General features: G+C 41.2%; 1 protein-coding gene across 1 annotated transcript; it reads left to right on the forward strand.

Moving 5' to 3' along the window:
- Window positions 1–8449: 8449 nt before the first annotated feature.
- On the forward strand, window positions 8450–11418 carry LOC123066517 (nascent polypeptide-associated complex subunit alpha-like protein 1). Its single transcript, XM_044489578.1, has 4 exons — window positions 8450–8582; window positions 9601–9688; window positions 10630–10754; window positions 10856–11418. The coding sequence occupies exons 1-4, from the start codon at window positions 8532–8534 to the stop codon at window positions 11189–11191; spliced, it is 600 nt and encodes a 199-aa protein (XP_044345513.1). The 5' UTR covers window positions 8450–8531; the 3' UTR covers window positions 11192–11418.
- The last annotated feature ends 6836 nt before the right edge of the window (window positions 11419–18254 follow it).

The following is an 18254-nucleotide window of genomic DNA, read 5'->3' on the forward strand; positions in this document are numbered from 1 at the left end:
TGGGAATTTTGGGAATAACAGAAATATAGGTTGTGCCTAGGGCAAAAACTGCCACATGGACATGACACATAGGCAAAACTGATGAGATGGCGCCTAGTCATCACAACCCACCACAATCTACAAGGCTATGACCATCTATATTGGTCATTAACAACTAGAAATAAGGCAGCGGACTAGCATTGTTTGCTTTGTGACCATTTCGTGTAAGGAAATTACGACCTTTTGACCAAAATGGTCGCAATGGTTTAGGGTTTGGAGCCCCCGAACAGCTTTCGACCAATTGGTCTGAAATGGTCATAGATCTATGACCAATTCTTCCAGGGTCACTGACAGAAGGTCGCTAGTTGACATATTTCTTGTAGTGATTGTTCCTTGGTATGTGACTCCTCCATCGGTCCAGTTAGTTTTTGTTCTAGTGCTTTATTCATTGCAAATTTGTGCTGCATAGGTGACCATGTTCTTGAGCTTGCATGTCAAATTTATATGGTTCCAAGTAGTTCTAATGCTTGATATAGGCTCCAGGCACTTGTGGGAGTTGTTGCTATCAATTTTATTGAAGTTGGTTCACTTTTATTTGAAGTTACTAAAAATTTCAGAAATTTTTCAGAGGAAACAATATGTTTAGGAAGATGTTCCAAGGTGGTTCTTCAAGGAAGCAAGGTTCCAGGCTTGCAATGCGTGATGCTGACGAGGAACTACCAAGAGACGCCCCTGTGAGGCCCTATGAATGGCCTTCGGAAAAGTTTATGAATCAAGTGGGAATCAAAGAAGAATTTAGCGCATATTTGCGTGACGCCGGTCTTGAGAACTTTGAAGCTAACAAATGCCCCCAGTCTCATGATCTCACAAGTTCATTTGTGAGGAGGTTTGAGTTTTCATCTTCGCATAATTCTCCTTCAGTCATGTTTGACATTTATGACAAATCGTATACCATGGACTTAGAGGATTTCACTTCTGCTTGCAAACTTCCATCTTGGGGTATTGTCAGGGATCCCCCTAATTCTGAATATAGAGACTTTCTTGCTAAAATAAATGTGGGGGAATCTAGAGATATAACACAAGCCACTATAGGGAGCGTTCACTTTCCTGCTATACATTATTTTGCTCTCTTCATAGGTTGATGCATAAATGCTAAGGATGAAGCATGTCACATGTGTGCCCCTGATCTCAGCATTCTCAGAAGTGCTGTGTTAGGAGACCAATCTTATCATATGGGAGCCATTGTAGCTCGTAGTTTGCATCATAATAGACATAACGGAGATTTCTTTGGAGGAATTTATGCAACCCGTTTAGCTAATTTTCTTGAGATAGACATTCGTGAGGGTGATATGGAGTTACCCCCTACTTATTTAGATTTTGATTCTATAGTTTCCCACCAGTTTATTGAGAGGACTGAACCACCTCTCCAGTATCGACTAATCTTTAACAAACGACATGTAGTCCATACTGCTCTTCCTGCTCCTGCCTTCTTTGATTCTCAGACAAAAGGAAGATATATTATTACTAGAGAGGAGGCAGATGAGTACGAGAGGAGAGTGGAGGCTGCTTGACGCCGCGCTATAGCTCAGGCGGCGATAGTCGCTGCATCACAGTATGACCCCAGCTTCACCTACGGGTATCCGCCAGGCTATACCTGGCAATAGACCAACTTAGGCCAAAATCCTAAGCTTGGGGGAGTACGTATTTCTCACCGACATTACATTCATGTTCACACACACTCATTGCTAGATGTCAGTGCTCATACTCTTTCACTGTAATATCCATGCTAGTTTATTTTCTTTTTCCTGCTTTCTTCTTGTGTGTTTAATAAACCTTAAGAAAAATTAGTATTAGTTTATTTCTTTGCTGTAGTAATTAAAAAGAAAACCCAAAAATATTTCCTGTTCTTCTTTTGCTTGTTGGGAGCTTTCCCGTGTAAATAGTTTTATTTTCTTTCCTTTGGGGTCGAGAAGACTATATTGAAAATGCTTAGTGGCTCTTATATGCATGATTGTTTATTTAACTTAGAGCCCATATTACTTGTCTTCTCTCTTGAGTTGAATGCTTGCAGATTCCATCTTAGTCCAATGCACGTGCACTCTTATTATTATACCCATCGTTCGGTCGTGCAAGTGAAAGGCAATAATGAGGATATATGATGGACTTATTGGGATGAGAAAAGCTGGTATGAACTCGACCTCTCTTGTTTTTGTAAATATGATGATTCATCGTTCCGAGTCAGCTATTATGAAGTAAACATATTTGAAATGAAATTTATAGATTATAGTTTCTTGTGCCATGCTTGATTAGCTATGAGTTATAATGGTTTACCTTGCGTGCCAACATGCTATTAGAATGATTATGATGTGGTATGATGGGATGGTATCCTCCTTTAAATGAATTGAGTGACTAGACTTGGCACATGTTCACGCATGTAGTTGAATCAAATCAACATAGCCTTCATGATATTTATGTTCATGGTAGATTATATCCTACTCATGCTTGTATTCGGTGTAAATTAATTTTAATGCATGTTTACGACTGTTGTCGCTCTCTCAGTTGGTCGCTTCCCAGTGTTTTGCTAGCCTTCACCTGTACTAAGCGGGAATACTGCTTGTGCATCCAAACTCCTTAAAACCCCAAAGTTGTTCCATATGAGTCCACTATACCTACCTATATCCGGTATTTACCTGCCGTTCCAAGTAAATTCGTATGTGCCAAAGTCTAAACCTTCAAATAAACATTCTATTTTGCATGCTCGAACAGCTCATATGTCAACTAGGGCTGCCCTTATCTTCCGTGTTAGGCGGGTTATTCTCAAGAGGAGTGGACTCCGCTCCTCATTCATGAGAAAATGGCTGGTCACCGGGATGCCCAGTCCCATGCTTTATGCAAACTAAATCAAAATAATTGCAAACAAAACTCTCCCTAGGACCCGTTGAATGTTGGAGGCACTCGTTGTTTCAAGCAAGCCATGGATTGATGCTTGTGGAGGAGGGGGAGTATAAACTTTACCATTCTGTTTGGGAACTGCCTATAATTTGTTTAGCATGGAAGATATCGTCATCTCTTAATTGTTATGTTAACAATGAAAGTATGCCGCTCAAAATATAATTTATCTCTATTTCAAAATCGAGCTCTGGCACCTCTAAAAATCCCTGCTTCCCTCTGCGCCCCCCCCCCTCCTGGGCGTGCCCCCCTACCTCGTGGGCCCCCTGGTGGCCCTCCGACGCCAACGCCAACTCCATATATTGACTTTTGGGGAGAAAAAAAACAGAGAGAAGAAATCATCGCGTTTTACAATACGGAGCCACCGCCAAGCCCTAATCTCTCTTGGGAGGGCTGATCTGGAGTCTGTTCGGGGCTCCGGAGAGGGGGAATCGTCGCCGTCGTCATCATCAACCATCCTCCATCACCAATTTCATGATGCTCACCGCCGTGCGTGAGTAATTCCACTGTAGGCTTGCTGGACGGTGATGGGTTGGATGATATTTATCATGTAATCCAGCTAGTTTTGTTAGGGTTTGATCCCTAGTATCCACTATGTTCTGAGATTGATGTTGCTATGACTTTGCTATGCTTAATGCTTATCACTAGGGCCCGAGTGCCATGATTTCAGATCTGAACCTATTATGTTTTCATGAATATATGTGTGTTCTTGATCCTATCTTGCAAGTCTATAGTCACCTACTATGTGTTATGATCCGGCAACCCCAAAGTGACAATAATCGGGACCACTCCCGGTGATGACCATAGTTTGAAGAGTTCATGTATTCACTATGTGCTAATGCTTTGTTCCGGTTCTCTATTAAAAGGAGGCCTTAATATCCCTTAGTTTCCAATAGGACCCCACTGCCACGGGAGGGTAGGACAAAAGATGTCATGCAAGTTCTTTTCCATAAGCACGTATGACTATATACGGAATACATGCCTACATTACATTGATGAATTGGAGCTAGTTCTGTGTCACCCTATGTTATGACTGTTACATGACAAACCGCATCCGGCATAATTATCCATCACCAATCCGCTGCCTACGAGTTTTCCATATACTGGTTCTCGCTTATTTACTTTTCCGTTGCTACTGTTACAATCACTACAAAATACCAAAAATATTACTTTTGCTGTCTTTACTTTTGTTACCGTTACCACCACTATCATATTACTTTGCTACTAAACACTTTGTTGCAGATACTAAGTTTCCAGGTGTGGTTGAATTGACAACTCAGCTGCTAATACTTGAGAATATTCTTTAGCTCCCCTTGTGTCGAATCAATAAATTTGGGTTGAATACTCTACCCTCGAAAACTGTTGCGATCCCCTATACTTGTGGGTTATCAAGCTCCACATGATAAATTTCAGCCAATTCTAACTCCTCTAGATAGCCAGTCCAACTGTCAACAACATGAACTTATTGGAACTGAAGTGCCAACTTTTCAGTTTCAGCTGACAAATCAAGTACAAGTCCAACAGGGCCCTACAACTTGGATTGCACACTTAACTTTGAATAATGCAATTGAGGTCTCCCAGCAGGTCCAAGAAACAGTTATGCTTGATACTATTTTTTTTTGCAAAAATTCAGAATTGTACTACAATTAGCACTTAACATAACCAGACTGATTTAGCTCTTATTTTCACGAAGATATTAGTTTCCTAGCCATGGCAGAGGTCTTGATGGGAAAAGTACAAGCAAAACTTTGGAAATCTCACTTTGCCCCTCTTCTCCATTTGATGAGGTAATTAAAGTACCATTTGAATGAGTAAACTTTCTGTTAGTTTCCCTCCTATGAGCATAAAGGCTTGACTATGCGAAAAAAAACTCGTGGACTCTAAATTATGGGAAACAATAGTAGGAATCAAGAATACAACCACTTGAATGATTTTGTTAAACTCAATTCATGGTCCTTTACATTGAAGCCATACTATGAGTTTTAGTCTTTGTCTAAGGAGCCTAATAAAGTTGATATACAACCCTTCTATAACCCACAGGGGAAGAAAACAATGGCTGAAGGTCTCATAACTGAGCATGCTTCCTGCACCAGTACTATTCATGTTTACTGTAAAAGAAGGAACAAGCCCACCCCCACCCCCCTAATTGATATCGAGTTAAGAAAAAGTTCAAAAATCCAGTCTCAAAATAAAGGCTTTAGACATAAGAGTTGCATGTATAGAAACTGCATGCCTTGATCAGTTGACCCCCTCCCCTACCATGTAAAGTGGCTAAAAGTCTTAACACTTACTTTTGCAAGATGTCCCCAAGGACACAAATGTAGAGAAATTTAACATGAAGCACATGAAGCAAATGAAGGTGTAGAAAGATGGGGGCTAGGTCAAAAAGGGGGAGAACGGAAGACTACATGAGGACTCAAGTTCTTGGGTTCATAGTTGCGTTAAGAACTTAGTTTGTGTCTGTTTATTTTGTATTATCATGGTTGTAATAACTCAAGACTCTTTAGCTCCTATATAATTATGTGGTTGATTATTCAACAAACTAGTTATCAATATATGGACTATATCAAATGTTCTACTGGATTATCAAGCGTTTGGATTTGTTCTTTTCTTCATAAGCTTGGACTATTGCTTATCCTAATACTAGGGCTATCACATTGGCCAAAACCACCTCTGATCACACTCCTAGTGTTATCTAGATAGGCACAGTTGTACCTAATTTAATGCTATTCAGATTTCAAAAATACCGAATTCAACATACGGACTTCTAGTAGACTGTCAAGAATATATGGGATCAACCATTCAATGAAGTGGACAATGTCAAAATTATTACTATAAAATTCAAAAGATCTAGAAAAAGTATCAATGTGTGGGCCAAGACACTCTAATCTCTCTGGAGCAATTCAAAATACTAATGGCGTAATCTTTACTACGACACCACTTAAGAATTTAGGCCCCTCGGTACAGTGGGAGACAACAACAAAACTATATTAAAAGAGAACATGCTTAAACTCTTGGGTCACCAGAGGACTAATTGGAAATAAATAGCTACTATGGAGATGGGTCTAGCTTGGGGAAGAAAATAATAAATTCTTCAATGCAAAAACAACCATCAAATACATACATATTCTCATAGCAACTCTAAAAGATGAGCAAGGTGAGGAGCACACTTATCATGAAGAAAAAAATATTTATCCCATGAAGAGCATTTAAGAAGAGGTTTGGAACATAGGTATATTGCACTCTACCCATTGACATGAAAACCATGCTCAAGAGTCAGGTTGATCTCATAAATCTGGAGGTTCCCTTTACAACGGAAGAAATTGATAAGGTTATTAAAGATCTCCCCACCGACAAGGCACTAGGTCCAGATGGGCTCAATGAAGCATCTACTAAAGCTTTCTACCACATTATTAAAGCAGTTTTGATGAGGTTAATTACAGATTTATATCATGGTAGAGTCAATCTTCAAAGCTTCAATGTTTCCTTTATATGCAAGTGATATCTCTTAGTTGTATTAGGATATACTTAGTTGTATCTCTGTCTCTATACGGGATATTTTCCCCACTTCATTTTAATACAAGCAGGGTTTGTTTGCAAAACAAGGGAGGTATTCTTTAGTGAAAAAGAGTTTTTTTTTTGTTTTTTTTAGAGGAAGAGTTTTTTTGTGAAACTAGTTTTTTTAGGGGTATAGCTAAGCTTTGTTGATCATTGCCCACATCAAGTGGTATACAAAAAGGATCATGGGGATGGATCAACCAAAGGTGTCGCCCTGATCAAGAGTGCTTAAAAAGTTATCTATCCTATCCGCATTAGTGTTTGATGCGCGACCTTCAAAAGTAAACTTGCAATTAACTAAAGTAGCTTGATGCTTTATCTCGCTAATGCTACAACCATAAGTACTACTAGTTCATCTGTTAATGTCGTTCACGACCCGCTTTGAGTCGGAGGCGATTATAAAATTTTGAATCATCAAGTCTTCTGCAAGAGCCAATGCTTCTCTACATGCCATCAGTTCGAGTGTAGCTACATCATCAATGACCCCCTTGGACAACGAGAGAGGAGCTGCCCAAATACCGTCCAACATCATCTCGGCACACTACGGATGTTGCTCGTCTCATCTCGGACTTTGCCACACTTGCATCAACATGGATTTTTGCAAACCCCGAGGTGGCACCCTAGGGCTTGCCACTATTCTTCTAATCTTAGTTGGCGCCCTTGTCTCCTTTTGTGTTTTCATATCGATTTCTACTATAAACCTTTTAATGAACTCGTGTGTAGCCTAGGGGCTTTGATTCTTCGTGTATCACTGATATACTTTTCTCTGTGCCCACCATATGGCCCATAAGGTGATTGATAACTTAGCAAATGCCTCACGTGATAATGAATCAATCATCGCAAACAACCATTGCCTGGCAGTCGGTTCAATTGTCGCATAAGTGCTCCGTCAAATCACCATCAACAAGTGCGCAAATGCACCTCGCCATATTGCACTCGAGCAACGAGTGTCTTCAGGAGCCAGTCGCGCCACAAAGAGCACAAGTGCTGGCAGTGGGCATTTTCCTATGAGCCCGCACATCCTCGGTTAGCAATGAGTGCCTCACTAGTCTCCAAAGGAACATACATATTTTTCCTGGTACGTGTGTTTTCTATAATAGCTTCCACGAGGCCACATCTCTACCAGTACTGGAGGAACCAGCAGAACCATCGATCCAAGCTTCCCGCACGTACTTTGTAGCTACCATCATCTTGTACGCTGATCTCACAGTGTAGCAGCCACTTTTCTCAAAGTGCCACACCCATCTATCTTGTACCTCACTTGTACAGTTTGGGATATTAAGAATAGATGGAATATGAATTGGTAAACACACCTCTGATAGTAGTCGCTCCATGTCCCATCTTGCGGCTGTATGGTCATTAGGAGGATCCGTGACAAGCAAAGGTGGATTGGTTACCTGGCATCCATAGGGGCACAACACGATGTCCCTTGGAATCCAATTGTTTGACCATATATGAGTTGAAGCTCCGTGCCAATTCTCCGTATCAATCCCTGCTTGAGTACATCACGTCCTTCTACTTCTGCTCTCCAGATCTGGCTTGGATGATTACCCAGTTCTGCATTCAAAATCGAGCATGAAGGGAAATATAAAATTCTTGCACCGAGTGATTCTGGGTTTTGTAGAGATGCGCCAGACCTGTTTAGCCTTTTTTTTGAGCTTTAGAATGTGCCACGCCTGTTTAGCTAGGAGAGCCAAATTTAGAAGTTCAAACCATGAAACTATAAATTTTTTTGAGAAACAACCATGACACTAGTTTACACCCACTAAACGAGGTACGTTTTTTTTTTGAGAAAATCTAAAAGAGGTACGCACTATTGCTAGATTGCCAGGTTTGGCCAAGAAAACGGGCATCGAACCATGGGGCGAACCGGCCCGAATTGCACGGTCTAGGCCCAGTTTACACCCTCCAGAGAGAGAGGGCACGAGTGGTCTCTTCCCTTCTTCCTGCCGTCGCAGTCTCCCTTCCCTCTCCCTTGGCCCTCTCCTCTCCCGCTCCCTAGGGTTTTACTTTCCCCTCAGACAAGCTTTTTCCGGCGCGCCACCATGACGGTCGCCGAGCTGCTCCGCGCCCAGCTCGAGGAGCAGAACATCGAGGTGATCCTCCATTCCGACCCCTCCCCCCTCTCCGATTCGGTGCCGTGTCAGACTGAAAAATCTTTGCCTCACATTTCAAAGATAATAAGAATAAAATCTTCGCCTTTCTTGCTCGTTCGGCCGCTGGATCGGCGTGTTCCGCTGAGGTGGTGGTGTGGTCTGTGGTAGCGCTAGATCTCGTCTGTCCATGTCGCTTAGGTCGCAGAGCTCTCTCTGGGTGGCCAACCTGATGGCACTCGCGTGTTTGTATCCTCCCAGTTTTCACGATGAAGGGCAGCGGGTCAGGCCAACCCAGGCCTCCATGAATCCCCCACCTGAGGGTGTGGTAGCATGTACGGGATCCATGCTCACTTGTCCAGCTAGGAGTTTAATTTTCAGGAACAACCTTTGATCTTTCTGGTCATAACTTTGCTGTCACATGCGTTGTACTTCTTCATTTGTTTGCCAATTGTCCTAATTATGTACAGTTTGTGGTCCACTTTCAGAGCGATCTCTAGTGTTGCTAACTGAAATGCTACTGCTTTGTCTTATGGATGCAAATCTGAAAATAATTTTAAGCGAGCATAGATAAATCATCCACCTTTGATGATTTCTACAGTGGAAATCAGGCCTTGCTTTTTTGTAAATAGCTTTGGAAGTCGATTAGTAGCCTAAGTATCCTGTGTGTATGCTTATATGCTTTATGGCATATTTCCTGTTCCGACAATATAATATAAATGTGTGAGCATACCTTCTGTTGTCAAAGCAGAGAGTAGTTCCTTCTAATGTATAAACTCTTCCTTTTTTTTGCTTTTGGAGAAATGTCATTTCCTTTTATCTTGCGCTGATGCTACTTAGTATATGCAGACATTTTCATGCTGGAAAGATAATACTGTCGGTAAAGTGACCTTTTTTCGTTTCTGCATATGGCTAACTCTGTTTCCCCTCCTCTGCATATCCCCTATTCTGAGGCAGTGCTGTTTAGTGTTTACTACTTATGATGATCAAGTAATATGATATCTGAAATGCATACTATCAGGAAGATGAGCCTATCCTTGAGGATGATGATGACGACGATGAATACGATGATGATGATGTGGATGAAATGGATGACAATGATGTTGAGGGTATGTGGAGGTTCTGTAGTTCCTTCAATTCAGTTCAAGTAGACACTTAGTTGCAGATAAGCCTATTTCTTATTGTAATGCTGCCTTCTAAGTTCTATCATAAATTTAAACATATGAAGTTATTGCCCGTACCCGAATTTTAAATTAAATGTTGCTTATGGATTATTTTGTTTCAATTGGGCTAAATTTTGGCATTTCCATAATTAAGAAATTGTATCTGATTTGTTCCGCAATGATAGAAAACTCCATATTTACCTATTTTGGTTCACTTTGGCCTGTTTTTTATTTGAAGATTAGACACTGACTGGTTTGTACTCTCTAATATTCTGTTCTTTCCGTACCATCGCTATGCCTTTGTGGTTTACATTTCAATTCTTTGGAACCGTATCATATTCACTTATTACTGGATTATTCAGCACTGCTTATTTACACAATTTATAGTTTCTTGAGTACTTCCTCCCATTTGTATATAATATTCATGTATGTACTGAGGTGGCACCTTGTATCAATTTTAACTTGCATTAACATATACATGAATGTTCAGCTATAGCATTTAGTTGGATAGGAACAAATCCTGAATGTAAAATCTTGCTTTTGCAAGTATAATTTTGGTAGGTGGATCATTTCAATGCATTTAGTATGAACTGATGCTGGAATTTCCATTATAGGAATAGCTAATCATTTGTACCATACCCTAAGTAGCAAAACTAAGATGTTCAAAATTCCAAAATCGACAATGGATACGAACAAGACTTGGTTGCAGTCACAGTTTCTGTTCAATCTTGCTTTAGAAAAGTTTAAGTGTTGTATGAATGTTACACTTCCCATTTTCAGCGATTATAGATAATAATCCACAAAGTGAACTATGTCCAGTTGTAGAATTCTGGGCTTTTCCAAATTTTGAAAATCTGACATCATTCGTCTGTGCTTTCTGGGACTAGGAGGTGATGCTAGTGGAAGATCTAGGCAGACAAGGAGTGAGAAGAAGAGCAGGAAAGCCATGGAGAAGCTTGGCATGAAGGTCATTACTGGTGTGAACCGTGTAACTATCAAAAAGAGCAAGACCGTGAGCATCTTAACCACTTCACGACATTGTTCCCTGAAGCATAATTATATGCTCGCGGTTATCATATTTTCTTAAGTTCTCCTTCTCCAACACAATTGCAGGTTACGTTTGTCCTCTCCAAGCCAGATGTCTTCAAGAGCTCGCACTCAGAAACCTATGTCATTATCGGGGAGATCAAGTTCGAGGACCTAAACACTGAGCTGCAGACACAAGCGGCAGAGCAGTTCAAGGCACCGGGCCCGAGCAGGGTCAGTTCGAAGGGTGAGCCGTCTGTGGCAGCAGTCCAAGATGACGAGGAGGTCGACGAGACGGGCGTTGACAGGAAGGACGTCGAGCTCGTGATGATGCAGGCCTCCGTGTCGAGATCCAGGGCTGTGGAGGCGCTCAAGGCTGCGGATGGCGACATCGTGAGCGCCATCATGGAGTTGACTAACTAGGTGCTGGAAGGTGGGGTTGTGTCCTGATAATAGGGGGATTGGGTCAATGCTGTCTTTTGGTCATGTCGTCTTGAATGTTGCAGTTGCGTACTTGGAGGCTCTATGTCTCTGTTGAAAGCTGAAAGTATTTTGGAGCATGTTGTTTTGGATGAATGCCACCTTTTTTTTGGAGATATAGGTTTTGGAGGCGTTTAAACATGTGACGATCAGCAAACTGCTTGCTCTTGTGGGAAAATCTGAATTGGCTGTGCCAAATTTTGCTACAAACGGATGTCATTCTGTGTTCCAGACAATATGTCATTCTAGCTAGCTTTTGTGTTTTGTTAACTAACTACAGCCCTTGTGAAATTTTGAGACAGCTTTTGAGTTTGTTTTGCCACATGGATCGAAACAAGTTAATGACGACATGAAAATAAGATCGGCCTGTTTATGCTTATGACGGAGCTGGAGGATGGTGGCTGTGGCGAAGCTCAGTCGATGAACAATTGGGTTTTGTTTGCTGGGTTCTCAACTTTTTGATGTATCATTACTCTTTTGTCAATTCATTTTTCTTGCCAATGTTTTTTTCCTATAGTTGACCAAAATTTGTTGTGGGCAAAAACCCTTGGTCTCTTTGGTGCAAATTCTTGGAGATACCACTACTAGGGAAAAGCCTATACACAAAAAGTTACTAGTAGCGAGGGTTAAAAACCCTCGCTACTGCTACTTACCAGTAGCGCGGGTTTTTAAACCTCGCTACTACTAAGTTGATAGCAGCAGCGCAGGTTTTTAACCCTCGCTACTACTAAGCGGTCTCTACCGTGCCCCCCGGGACATGTCATAGTAGTAGCGCGGGTTCATCCAAATTTAACGGGGGAACCCCGTTAAACATTTTCAAAATCCTCAAAAACCTAACAGACAAAAAGTTACGGGGCTTTTAAGATCTAGAGTGGAAAAAATCGAAAAAATTTCAAACTGTGTGGTCAAATTGTGGTCAAACAATGATCAAACTAATTATTCTAGAATATTAGTGTTACTAAATAATTATTCTAGTTTTTTTGAATTTTGGTCAAATCTGGTCAAACTATGGCCAAACTGTGGTCAAACTAATTATTCAAGAAATATTAGTGTTACTAATTTTTTAGAACAATAGTTTCAAACTCAAATAGTGAAATGTGTGACTTCATGCTCAAGCTAAATTCTTGAGGTTAATAGGATTGACATCTTACTATTGTTAGGAAAACAACAAGTGCAGACTTGGAAACGAGGGAGAATAGAACCCGGAAGTTAAGCGTGCTCAGGCTGGAGTAGTTAGAGGATGGGTGACCGTCCGGGAAGTTAGATGATTTGGAATGATGAGGGGTGATTAGAGATTAAATTGAGCAGCGATGAGGGGTGATTAGAGATTTGAGATTAAAATAATTCAGAAATTTGAAAATTAGGAAACAAAATTGAAATATTTTTTCGAAAAAATTCAAAAAAAACCCGCGCTGGTAGTAGTAGCGTGGGTTTTTACCCACGCTACTACTAAAGGACGTAGTAGTAGTGCGGGTGGCACACGCGCTACTGCTATACGTTAGCTGTAGCGCCTTATTAGTAGCGCCGGCCCCCGCGCTGCTAATAGGCCCAAAACCCGCACTGCTGCTAGGCTTTTCCCTAGTAGTGTACCTTTGCTTTTCTTGGTCAAATCTGATTCATATGCATTACTAAGTTTTACTTCCTCCGTTCCTAAATATAAGTCTTTATAGAGATTCCACTATAAACCACATACTATAAACCACATACGGATGTATATAGATGCATTTAGAGTGTAGATTCACTCACTTTGCTCCGTATGTAGTCCATAGTGGAATATCTACAAAGACTTATATTTAGGAACGGAGGGAGTACGTTTTATTGTTGTGAGAAGAAAGAGAGAGTTGTAGATTGTGCTGGTTGCCTTGCCTGCTCATGTATGTGCCAGTTACAGGGTGGGCTGCGGCGAGGTACACTCCCCAAGTTCCTGTTCCCCCTATTTGCTCGCATATTGTAAGTCTAGGTCTCGAATCGGAATGCGCTAGGACTTTGTCCGGTGAACATGGGTTGCAATCGAGGGGGGATAGAGGAAAAAACAGGTTTTATTCAGTTTTTACAGAGCGGATTTTTTTGTCCACCTTCCGATCTGCTGCACGTGGCTATCTCCCTATGGAGGGCTTTGGCTGAGCTATACTGCCATCTTCCACCCTTTGCCCATGCGCGAGCCGATCAGTGATGCCGCTGCCTTCCTTTCTTGGAAATAGATGCTCCTGGAATTCTCCGACCACCGATGTGAACTTTTCAGATGATAAGTTTTCATATGCCTCCCATTCGTATTTCATAACGGATTGCGTCAATCCAACCCATTGATAGTTGTCACTGCTCTCTCGCTTGGGAACCTTGACCCCACTCGTGTTTGTTTGGCTGCTAGTACCATCTTGATAACATAGTTAGAGGCCACATATAGACTACAGAGAGGAGCACCTGGTCCTTTATAAGTGCCGGTCATGCTTAGGCCGAGGAAAGTTGGTGAGCACGTTACCTATCCATCCATTAATTTTGTGACCAATTCATTGAGTACCAATCCTACCTAAGCCTCAAGTGCCCTTTATAAGTGTCGGTCATTCTCATGCCCTGCTCCATTCTCTAGGCTCACCCTAGACTCTGCACTCAACACTTTGCCATGCTTTTCAGAGAGAGCGCGTTTGGAACCAGTATGCCTCATACACCTTCTGGAATTTGTGGAAGGAGTGAAATGCTCGAATCACCACCTCCTGCCCTTCGGAGTTGTAGATAGCCTCCAAGGTTGCAAATGACATGCCATTCCTATTGCAGTTGCAGAATAGCCTAATGTGTCTTTCTTCTTTGTAGCCTATGTTTTCCCCTTTGATCCCTCCTAGGTTGTTCTAAATCTTATCCCTATGTCAAATAATTCCAAACTGAAATCGACATACCATCTAGCATGATAAAAAATCTTGATACTAAGGTGCTTCAATTCAATGTTATATCTCTGCATATGAGTAAAATCGAGAAGCCCGTGTGGCACCATGGCACTAGGGCGGGTCTGGAAGCAGGTTCCATGCCATCTCTGTTTTGATTGACAGAAGAGCCTTGCTATCTTTCTTCTTTATAGCCTTTGTTTTCCTTTTTGATCCCTACGAAGTGGTAAATCTTATCTCTACGTCAATTAACATCGAAAATATAAAATCTGAACATCATGGTTTTTTAATTCAATGCTTTCTGTATTTGATAAAACAGAGGTTTGTGTGACACTAAGGCATTGTGCTGGGTTTGGCAGCGCTCCCATGCTAGCTAGGGCAAAACTAGTAGTTAGCATTCATTGTAGGATGGATGGTATCAATAGGAGCCTTCCATCATGTCATCTTGGACCAGAGGTTTTAGTCTTGTTTCGTTTCATTCTATTGGCATATATGTTTTCTAGTACTTCCATCGCCCGACGATGTGCTCTAGTGGAAATCTTCCATAGTCTTCTAGATTTTGTTTCCAAATGCATCCATGTTGCATTCTTTCTCCACGAGTTTGAAAATGTCATTCCAGGCTTGCACTTCGCAAGGGTAAGACTGTGTTCCTATAATCTCTCACCAGACCCCATCTCGTGTGGGAGCTTCTATGCACTAGGATTGTCCTAGTCAACTACAATACTATCCTGAGATAACTTGTGTGAAGGCTCCCTGCTTTGCATATATTATATTTTATATTAAGGAAAATTAGGGGAAAACTGAGGATTTGCTCTCACTTCTCACTAAATACTCGACGAGCCTCCTGATGCGTGAAAGAGAATTTCCCCCTCATGGTATAATAAATTTTGGTCCACATCTCGGCCATTGGTGAGTAGATTGCGGGTGGCCGACGCACATGTCCTCTGTCCCCTTCCACCCTTCCACCACACTCCCTATCTCTATCCAACCGAGCTAACATTCGTGAGCAACAACGCTCCTCTAAAGGATACTTGCACACATCTCAATATTATGCTGCATTGCTACTGTCTCCTCCTCTGCTCGGGAATCCGTGGTGTTGAGCTGTTTCTAGACCCATGTAGATTGTGGCATGTGATGTGTTCCCATATGTTTCCCATTGACAACCCATCCTCATTGTCATTGCTCTCACTCTCTCTCGAGTCCCTTCAAATTAGTTTGGGTCCATGTACTTTCCTTTATAAGGACGGGTCTTGTTTACATCTGCGAGACTAGTGAGCGCATTCCAACCATTAATGCAAACTAAGATCAACATAATACCATTGAAAATCTCAATACTAAGGCCCGCACTCTATCGTTCCTTCACGAGGAAAAAAAATGTGCGGTCTCGTTCGTTCGCAGTTGACCAATTTCCCTGGTCGCTCGATCGCATTTGACCGGTCAACCATTTGCTTTCAAAAAGACAAAAAAAACCTGGAAAAATTCGCAAAAAATAGTTCGACAAATCAAAATGATCACAAACTTTAAAAAGTTCATGAGTTTGGATAAAGTTCATAGATTTTGAAAAAAGGTTCATCGAATTTGAAACGAAGTTCACAAAATAGAAAAAAAGTTCATCGATTTTGAAGAAAAAACATCAAAAATTTGCAAAACTTTCATCATTCATCAATTTTGAAAAAAAGTTCACAAAATTTTAAAAATATTCATCAATTTTTAAAAAATCACAAATTTGTAAAAAATTCATCTAATATTGAAAGAGTTAATCGATTTTGAATTTTTTTCATAAATTTGAAAAACAATCATGGACTTTAAAAAAGTTAGCGAGATTTGAAAAATGTTCACAAATTTAAGATAATTTAATTATTTCAAAAAAAAGGTCATGAATTTATTTAACAAGAAAAAACATGAAAAAATAAATAGAAAGAAAAAAAAACAGGCTGAAACAAAACCGAAAAAAGAAATCCAAAAAAGGAAACTGCCGCATTTTTTTAGCGTTGCAGTTGAAGAAGTAAAAAAAAATGCAAACTAGCATTTGAAGAAGTAAAAAGAAAATGCAAACTAGGCACAACACGTCGGGAAGTTGGCTACTGCCTTCGGTATTGAACTGGGAGCTCTCACCCGCCATGCTTCCTTCTGTAGAGAACCACCCCTCGCCCGCGTTGCCTAGGAGTGGCACACCGATTCCGGCGCTCGGTGATGTGGCGGCCTTCGGCGAAGTACTCCCCATGTCTCCATCCCCCCCCCCCCTCTTTGCTTTGGTTGTGTACTGTAACATCAATTGTTCCTTATGAAGGTGCATGTACCCTAGCTCAGCAAGGGTTTGCAATCTCTATCTCTAATATACTATCTAAAAGAACCTAAGGCTCCTTCTTCCGTTGTCCGTCCCTCTCGGTTTGCTATCCCTCTCTCGACCGGGTTTTCTTCGGATCCATGTTTGATAAAACAATCGATTTCAATATGGTAATCAATCTCTTTCTTTGGTACTCAATCTCAATTCACATCAATTATGGCGGTAATCTCTCCTACCCCGTGTCCTTTGGAAGCCAGTGGCCGATCTTGCAGCCCTATCACATCAGGTGAGTGTTTGCGCTTTTTGTTTGGCTCTGGCAGTCAGTACTCACTATTCACTACATGCATGCACTTAGCTGAGATATAAATTCCAAATTGTTCTTGGGTGCTTTAAATGGGTCACATGGGATTAAGGAGGGTGAGATCTGATGTGATGATGTATGCGTATATGTGTCACCATGGTTCAATGTATTATAGAGTAAGTTATCATCCTGATGTTTCATTCTATCCATTTTGTAGTACCATATTTATTCTGTCTGAACATTTATATGGACAACACTTTGGTCTTAATTTTTCTTTACACAAAAGAAATAGTGTGTTCTTATTATAAATGTTCTAACGTTCTAGTCCGTGTATTGAGTTGGGTACTTTGCTAGTTGGTTGTAATAGCATCTTATATAATGGACGGAGGGAGTTATTATTTTTGAGACAAGGACCGAGGGAGTACTATATAATGCAATTGTAAGATGGGCCAAGCAAACGGGTTTGAACATTTTTAAATGAGCAGTTGGAACCATGTGGACGCCTTGGCCCGAACAGCCACGCGACCACCACACAAGTCAAGCGGGTCTCTTTCCAAATTAGTTTTTTTTTTGAGGGGAAGATAGTTTGTAAATTAGTGCACATTACCCATCTACCTCACTTGTTAGGCTCTGTGTTTCATTATATAATAGATAGATTGTAAATTATTACACATGGCCCGTCTACCTCAGTTGGTAGAGCGCAAGGCTGTTAGGATGTGTTTGGTTCACTCCATGGGCAACCTTGTCTGGCCCAAGCAATCCCAGCCACAGAGGTTCCAAATGGACGCCCGAGATCGCTGCTTGGTCCAAGCAGGTTTGCCTATGTAGTGAACCATACACACCATCAATCTTGTGGTCTTGGGTTCGAGCCCCAAGGTGGGCGAGTTTTCTTTTTTATGTTTGCACATATTTCCTATACCTTCCCATCTGAAACTTCTTATAGACCAATTGTATTTTCATCATGAAACCAATTTGGAAGTTAGGTAGATGTCTCGAACATTCTGGTGGAATGTGGACCGTGGAGAATAGGAAATCCTATAGTGGAGAACCAGTTGGGTGGTTTTATTTTATCATTTTCGGTGTTGTAGTTCATTTCTATATTTCTGGTTTAGGGCATTTTTTAAGATCAATCGTTTATCTAGATGTGGGAACTGGGTAGAGTTATATATTAGATGTGTACAAAATTAGTATACAGACATATGAAATATTAGAGTTCAATGCCAACAACTTCATAGCAGAAGTTGTCCTCCAACATAGTAGTACGCTTTCGTTAGGCTGAGGGTAGCCTTCCAGCGCCAGCTCTCTTATACAAATGTTCTTATGTTGAGCTCATCCGTGTTACCTCTGTCACGGACATCAGGATTGAATGCTCTCCCAAATCTTCTGCCAAAATGTGCCCCACCCCTTCCTCTAGTGCTGCCTCAGCCAGATCATCAGACACTACCTTGACTTCTTCCTTCATGAACAAGCATGAAATCACCGCATTCATGTTTGGCTATATCATGATCTCTCGTGCCACACTCTTTATGCCAATGACCAATC

Source organism: Triticum aestivum, chromosome 3B (genome assembly GCF_018294505.1).
Source record: "Triticum aestivum cultivar Chinese Spring chromosome 3B, IWGSC CS RefSeq v2.1, whole genome shotgun sequence".
Lineage (NCBI taxonomy): Eukaryota > Viridiplantae > Streptophyta > Magnoliopsida > Poales > Poaceae > Triticum > Triticum aestivum.

Bases quoted from the DNA above. Each gene is read 5' to 3' on its own strand.
- LOC123066517 (XM_044489578.1), top strand. From the start codon at position 8,532: ATGACGGTCGCCGAGCTGCTCCGCGCCCAGCTCGAGGAGCAGAACATC. The intron at 9,689-10,629 runs GTATGTGGAGGT...TTCTGGGACTAG, and splicing joins GGATGACAATGATGTTGAGG to GAGGTGATGCTAGTGGAAGA. The intron at 10,755-10,855 runs GTGAGCATCTTA...ACACAATTGCAG, and splicing joins CTATCAAAAAGAGCAAGACC to GTTACGTTTGTCCTCTCCAA.